The 7860-nt window shown below is 34.2% G+C and overlaps 2 protein-coding genes across 2 annotated transcripts; both read left to right on the top strand.

The window, feature by feature from the left end:
• Positions 1-1533: 1533 nt before the first annotated feature.
• On the top strand, positions 1534-4561 carry LOC131641736 (bifunctional aspartate aminotransferase and glutamate/aspartate-prephenate aminotransferase-like). The gene is made up of 10 exons (XM_058912038.1): positions 1534-1801; positions 1881-2136; positions 2280-2373; positions 2476-2579; positions 2877-3125; positions 3225-3338; positions 3501-3584; positions 3730-3900; positions 4012-4125; positions 4241-4561. Exons 1-10 carry the CDS (start codon positions 1689-1691, stop codon positions 4379-4381), a joined length of 1440 nt encoding a protein of 479 aa, XP_058768021.1. The 5' UTR covers positions 1534-1688; the 3' UTR covers positions 4382-4561.
• An 873-nt stretch (positions 4562-5434) lies between these two features.
• On the top strand, positions 5435-7317 carry LOC131641737 (protein NEN4-like). The gene is made up of 5 exons (XM_058912039.1): positions 5435-6144; positions 6231-6277; positions 6507-6570; positions 6684-6869; positions 6951-7317. The coding sequence occupies exons 1-5, from the start codon at positions 5683-5685 to the stop codon at positions 7041-7043; spliced, it is 852 nt and encodes a 283-aa protein (XP_058768022.1). The 5' UTR covers positions 5435-5682; the 3' UTR covers positions 7044-7317.
• Positions 7318-7860: the final 543 nt, after the last annotated feature.

Here is a 7860-nt window from a genome sequence, read left to right as displayed (position 1 = left end):
CAATAATTTTAATTTAATAATTCAATTTTATTGGGTTTATTAAGGGAATGAAATTAATATTGAAGAAGAAAAAAATTAGATATTCCACTTTAACGTGGGTGTTGTTATTAAAGAGTTTGTTTCTCCTTTTTTTTTAGCGGAGGAGAATCAAAATTGATGTGGCGTAATATTTTAACGGAGGAGAATTAAAATTGTTCTAATGGTTGTATGGAGACTAAGGATAGGGATCATCTTTTTGTCCGGTGTCCGCATTTAAGTATTGTTTGGCCGATCCTAGTAGGGTGGCTTGGTTTTGTGTCGGTCTTTCAGGGCCATTGGAGGGACCATCATGACTATTTTGTGGCATTGGCGGGGGAGGATAAGGAGTATCGTATTGTCTTGCATGTCATTTGGATAACGGCTGTGTGGGAAATTTGTAAAGCACGTAATCAACGGATCTTTCAGAATTCGCGTTTGTCGGTGATGACAATTGTTGAAAAGGTTAAGCTTCAATCGTACTGGTGGTTGAAATCTTATTTTATGGGTTTTACGGTTGATTATCATATTTGAATGTTTAATCCTTTGCAGTGTATCCTTTGTTCGGTGTTGTCTGTTATTTCTTCGGGGTTAGTTTTAGATTTGAGTTTTACCGTGTTGTAGTTTTCTAAGTACGTCTTGTACTTGAAGGATCTTTTGTTAGTAATAAATTTTTAGTTTCTTAAAAAAAAAAAATTATAAACGAAAATAACTTACAAATATTTTTATAAACAAGAAAAAGTCAAATGTTGACACAATTATTTTTATAATTGTGTATAAGTTACAATACGTTATAAATATTTTTTTAAATGGACACACGTGGTCTAAAACCATATCCGCCCTGTAAAACCATAGGTGCGGGCAGGACGGGACAGACATGTAGGCATTTCATCTTTTATGAACGGGAAAAAGTCAACTGTTATGTCTCTGTGTGAAAGATTCCCCTGTTTTGCCCTTAAAGAAATTTAATTCTAAAGGGGAAAATATGCAAGAATCGGTGTTGAAGTTAATCTTACACAGCCTCTACTTGCGATGTTCTCGATCAAGGATAGAAGCTACAAGATTGAGTATGAAGGATTACACTTGTTATGTCTTAAATGCGGAAGATATGGTCACTACAAAGAAGGATGTACATTGAAAACGGAAAATGGTGAAATCGTGGAAAAGGTGTTAAAGAGGAATGACGGTGGTGAAGGTACGTCTGCACAGAAGAATACTCAAAATGACAACTGGAACGGACCGTGGATGATGGTCCAAAAGCAGGGAAATTCCAACTTTTTTAAGCGCAAAATAGGGGAATCCTTCACAGGGGAAACTTTGTTCGCCATATGTTAGACGGCGAATCTAATTTTTTTTTAGAGGAACATTTTTCAAACCTCGCATATATGACAGAGGACAAAATAGCTATTATCCCTTAAATTAATAATATCAAACATTGAGTTTTCAATCATAAAAATGGCCGCCACACATATACACGAAACTCTAGTATTTAATTAAATAAAATTGAATTTGATTAGTAATTCTTTGAATAAGGAAATTTCAGGTTTCACCAACTCTCTCCCACCCACTTCCCTACCAAACCCCTCCTTCTCTTCTCATTTATATCTTCATTACGATTCTTCTTCACAATTCCTAGTTTAGATTCAATTATTCGTCTTCCAAACCTATCTCACATGGCACAAACTTTATTCAAAACCACCACGTGTGGTATCTCATTCCATGACCAAACTCGCCACCTCTCCAGATCCCTCTCTTTCTCCTCAAGCCTCTCCACCTTTCCACACAGGTAACTCTCCAACTCTCACTTCTTTTTCTTCTCCTTCTTTTCTTAATAAGTTCATTTTTTTTCATTCATGAATTTGCAGAACAATGGATATGAACGCGGTGAAATGCGTTGTTGGGGTGGACCAGAACAGAAGAGGGAGATTGATAGTTAAGTCAAAAACCGATTTTGATGAATTGGGTGTTGACATTTCATTGAGTCCACGTGTCAATGCTGTCAAGCCTTCGAGGACTGTGGCTATAACTGATCAAGCTACTGCTCTTGTTCAAGCTGGTGTTCCTGTTATTCGCTTGGCGGCTGGTGAGCCCGATTTCGATACACCCTCTGTCATAGCTGAGGTATTTTCTCAGTTTCATTGCGAAATTTCTGTTTAATCTTAAGTACTTTTATCATAAATGCATTATGCATGTATGCTATGAGTGATTAATTAAGTTGTTTATTCAAATGTGGCCTTAGTGTTTTGTCTTGTGTGGTAGTGTAGGCTGGAATTAATGCGATTCGTGAAGGACACACGAGGTACACCCCTAATGCTGGATCGTTGGAATTGCGCCAAGCGATTTGTCATAAGCTTAAAGGTTTGTTTGATTGTATATTTGTAATATACTATATGGTTTTATTTGGATTGATTATATGGGATGTGGATTTTGACAATGTGATATAATTGATTGATTTTGCAGAGGAGAATGGGATTTCTTATACTCCTGATCAAGTTGTTATTAGTAATGGTGCTAAGCAGAGTATTGCTCAGGCCGTGCTTGCAGTTTGCTCGCCAGGAGATGAGGTGAGTAAAGGGGTTTAGTTCACTAGAAGAACTACTCAATAGTTATGATGAAACTGAAGTCTTTTGGGTTGGGTATCGGTGGATAGTTTAACTCGAACAGACTCATTTGAATTATTCAAATTCTTGTAATCTAGTTTTAATGAAAGCCTATGAAAATCTTTGATGCATTAGTAGTTTCTGGTGACTGCTGTGCTTGCCTGTGGCTTCCATTGCTGTATTAGGCTATTTGCATTCTACAATTCGTCAAAACTTATTATTGTCTTATGATGGATTTCATTTCTGATACGAATATTTCAGGTCATTGTTCCAGCTCCCTTTTGGGTTAGTTACCCAGAAATGGCAAGATTGGCTGATGCAACACCCGTTATTCTTCCAACGTCAATATCTGATGATTTCCTTTTAGATCCCAAACTCCTTGAGGCCACAATTACTGAAAGGTCAAGACTGCTTATTCTTTGTTCGCCATCTAACCCGACAGGATCTGTATATCCTAAGAAATTACTTGAAGAGATAGCCCAGATTGTAGCAAAGCACCCTAGGCTTCTGGTAAAGTCATACATACATTTCTGATGCAATCACAAGCGCTTCAATATGTTCAAGTTGGATTGTAGTTCCTCTTAAGATCTTAACGGCTGTTTTGTGCAGGTTATCTCTGATGAAATTTATGAACACATAATTTATGCACCAGCAACACATACAAGCTTTGCATCTTTGCCGGGAATGTGGGACAGAACTCTAACTGTGAATGGATTTTCTAAGGTTAATCTGTATATCACGTTCTCTTTCTGTTATAATTATATCTAGTGATTCTTATCGGCTAATAAATGCTATGCTGCATTTATTAGTATGATTCTAAATTGCGAAATAAGTATGGATGGTCTCCAAATTGGATCCTGATGCTTTTAAACTGTGTTATTGCAGGCCTTTGCAATGACTGGATGGCGGCTTGGATATATTGCTGGCCCAAAACATTTTATTGCAGCATGCGGAAAGATCCAAAGTCAGGTATGCTGACTCGCCATATTTGCCAGTTTTATTCTACTTGTCATCTTTTCTTGATTTCCTTTTGAGCATTCATTTGGAATTATTTGGAATACCTTTGTTATTTGATATGCATTCTTTAGTAGCTGACGTGTTTTATTGAACTCAGTTGACTTCAGGGGCCAGTAGTATATCTCAGAAAGCTGGAGTTGCTGCATTAGGACTGGGCTATGCTGGTGGGGAGGCTGTATCTATCATGGTGAAAGCATTCAGGGAACGAAGGGATTACTTGGTTAAAAGTTTTAGAGAAATTGACGGTGTTAAAATATCCGAACCAAAGGTGCAAATCCATCTTGTTTTTTGTTCATTCCTTTGATAATCAATCTCTATGTTTTGGCCCTTTTTCATCTTCCTTTTAACTCATGAATAAATACTTTCTCTTTCCTTGCAGGGAGCATTTTATTTATTCATTGACTTCAGCATCTATTATGGAAGAGAAGCTGAAGGATTTGGTAAAATTGAGGATTCTGAGTCTCTTTGTCGATATCTATTGGAAAAAGGCCAGGTATACTCATTTAGTGTCTTTCAAGATTTTAGTGATGTTTTGTTAGCAGAATGACCTTCAGTTTGAAGTGAAGTGTCGGTGTTACGTAGCTCATAACATTGTGTTTTGTCTACAGGTAGCACTGGTACCAGGGAGTGCATTTGGAGACGATACTTGCATCCGTATCTCTTATGCAGCATCCCTTCCTACTCTACAGGCAGCTGTAGAGAGAATTAAGAAATCACTTATCTCTCTTACTTCTGCTGCACTTGTTTAGTGCTGTTGGTTTGATTGTTGTAATTTGTGTATTTTATTTTTGAGTTATTTTGTAATATGTTTATGTTTATTATGAAAATAATAGGCTGGGACTGTTTTAACAAATAAAGTTATAGTCTAAGATTACAATAACAAAGTTGGTACATTTTCTTTTCTCTGTGGTACATTTTCTTTTCTCTGTTTTGCATGTTACACTTAAATGGAAGAGCAAAGAAAAGGTGATACCAAGTAAAGAAAGAAGCATCCTGCTGTAAAATGAAAATTGCATTTATACAAGATTGAAATAAAAATAGCATCCATTGAAGAACAATTTTGTTGAGTACACTTTTTAAGAACTAAATGAAAATACTCTTAATCAAACACAAGCACTTAGATAACCAAGTAATTAATACTAGGGAATTTCTTACTCCACTATATACGGTGGAAAAACACCCTATGAAAATCCAAAAAATGTTCTTCTAATTTCGAAAATGTATTTCTAGGCGTATTTTAGTTTCACCAAAATACTTTCTAAGTGAAATTCACCCTAAATTATTTTTAAAATTGAGTCGGAGATGTATTTTCAAATTCACTCTATATTCATACACTAAATTAATACGAAAATCCAGTCAAAAAAAAAATTAATACGAAAATGAGTATATTTACATATGAATTTAGTATATTTAATATATGTCCGGAAATTTAAAGATATTATTGTATTTTTATAAGATGTCCTAGTAATTCATAGAGTGCATTGAGAAATTCCTTTAATCCTATCAGTGAAGAGCCCCCTTTGTATTTAGTAGAGCTCATGAGGCCAGAAAGAGGCTACTTAGGCATCAAAACACAGTCCCAAACCACAACTAGAGATAATTAATCCCTTGAGGGCATACATACATGAATTAATTTATCAACTAATGATATATTATATGCGGCAGCATAGTATATGCTTATTTTAGCCCAGAATCAATCTATTCCCATAAAGGAGGAGAGTGCTTGACATGTCCAAGTCCAACAAACACGCAAGTTTTTCAATAGGCAAAGCCAAGGTTTACATCGCAAGTTTCCTGTTGAAGAGGCAATAATTACAAAGAAGCAAAGTGAATCTTAACTCTCCATCTTACATATTCTCCATGCATAGTGACTTCAACTTGGAGACAATCAACCTTCACAAACAAGAATTTCATTTCTCTTTTTCCTGTTCCAAAGGATTACGTACCTACCACCTAATCTTCATCTATAAATACTAAACACATTAAACCAAATTCAACACATCAATTAACGAAGTTACAGAAAATAATTATAAAGAAAATTAACTTTATAATGGAGAAGATATCTTCAAGTTCATGCAATATTAACCTACATGCACCTGAAATTGTGTTCTTTGATTTAGAAACTAACGTGCCAAAAAAACCTGGACAACAATTCTGGGTCCTCGAATTCGGCGCAATTGTTGTTAGTGCTCACAAACTCAACGAAATCGAGAGCTACACAACATTGATAAGGCCAAAAGATTTATCTGTTGTGCCAGTGAAGTCTAGTAGAATCGGTGGAATAACACGAGCAGCTGTGAAAATTGCACCATCTTTTGAAGAAGTTGCAGAGAGGATATTTAATATCTTGAATGGAAAGGTTTGGGCTGGTCATAACATTCAGAGATTTGACTGTGTTCGTATCAAAGAGGCTTTTGATGGTATCAATAGAGCAGCACCTGTGCCTGTTGGAATTATTGATTCTTTGGGGGTTCTTACTGAGAAATTTGGAAGAAGAGCTGGTAATATGAAGGTATGTGAAGAAGAACTTGCATGTGATTCATGATTCATGATTCATCACAATTTCAAGTTTTTAACAACTGTTATTTGTATAAACAGATGGCAACATTGGCTTCTTATTTTGGCTTAGGAGAACAAAAGCACAGGTAAGCAGGTGTTTAAATAAGTTGTTTATCCAAATTTTGTGTTAAAAGTCCGACATCGGTCATATATGAATGTGTTCATAGAGATTAAGTTAGGCTCAACCACAATTTTTATTATGGTATATCAGAGCCAGATTTTAGATCAATTGGACCACATATTATTGGATTTCTGCTATCGGTCCACGTGATTATAAAGTGCTTTGTAACATTTTTTAAGATTAATTTGAAACAGGAGCCTAGATGATGTTAGGATGAACTTGGAGGTTGTCAAGCACTGTGCAACAGTGTTGTTTCTGGTATGAAATTGATTAATCTTTAATGAATATTTCAATTCTACTAATTGCTAATTAAATTTGTAATCAAATGAATTATTCTTACATATTTGATATGGTTTATTTTGTAATGTTAGGAATCTAGTCTACCTAATACAATGCATAATAATGATAAAAGTAAATGGTATGGGTCTTCTAGCATTATGACAAGAAGCAAAACAAATGGAAAATCACCAAGTAGAGAAGAGACAAGTAGAAAATCTCCTCCAACTTCATTTTCATATCCAAGGACTGTTCCATATGCAAGGGGTAGTTTCGGAAAGGTATTTATTTATACATAAGCATAATGTTTTGTTTTGCATTCAAGTTTGGTGCTAATTATTAACTATGATAATGAAACTTAGGTGGCTGAAAGAATGAAGGGATTGTTGTGTAAAGCACAAGGACAACCACCTTTACAACAACTATTAAAGCATTCTCATTCATTGCTTAGGTGATGAAAACTTTACCAAAATGGATAGAGTTCTCAGAAAATGGCATATTCTATGTTTCTACCTATTGAAGATTATCTTAAGAAAGTGTCTTTGGTGATTGAGAAGAGAAAGGTCTCATGTTTTGTTGAGTTGGCATGTTGAAAGAAAGATATATGCTTGTGGAAGATGGTAGCCCAAATTCATTTGTATATTGTGTATAGAATTCATTCATTATTCAAATTCTTCAAACGAAGGAAGATGGTAACACAGGCATTTGTAAATGAAGTTAAAATAAATATTGATCAAATTATTCTGAAGAGAATGAGTAGAGTTGGTCTCGACTTTTTAGAGACCCAAGACAAAAAAAAAATTGACTCCTAATAAAAAATTGACTTTTTACTCGCCTCCAAAATGAACCGATTTTTTACTCGCTTCCAAAATGAAGAAGAATTTCGGAGGCAATATCAAAAATATAAAATCTTGATTGTTTCTACCGATAAAAAAAATTTCAACGCGGATAAAAGTTTCTAACAAAAATTTGATAATAAATGAGTTAATTGTATGATAAACTTTTTAATATTTAATTATAACATAAATAATCTCTAAAATTTATACTAAAATAAATTAAAATAAAATTATAAGGGTTACGATAAATAACTATTGAGAGTAAAATCTCATTATAAAATTCCATTGATTATATATAAATTATTTTATAATTAAAATTTGAAAAATGTTAATTGTCAATTGATTATATAAAAATTATTTTATAATTAAAATTTGAGAAATGTTAATTGTCGCATAATATTTATTTAAATACTAGAGTTATAATTTGTAATTTGTA

Source organism: Vicia villosa, unplaced genomic scaffold (assembly GCF_029867415.1).
Source record: "Vicia villosa cultivar HV-30 ecotype Madison, WI unplaced genomic scaffold, Vvil1.0 ctg.004003F_1_1, whole genome shotgun sequence".
NCBI classification, from domain to species: Eukaryota; Viridiplantae; Streptophyta; class Magnoliopsida; order Fabales; family Fabaceae; genus Vicia; species Vicia villosa.
The sequence above is the reverse complement of the archived record's forward strand: the minus strand, read 5'-3'. Positions and strand labels throughout refer to the sequence as shown.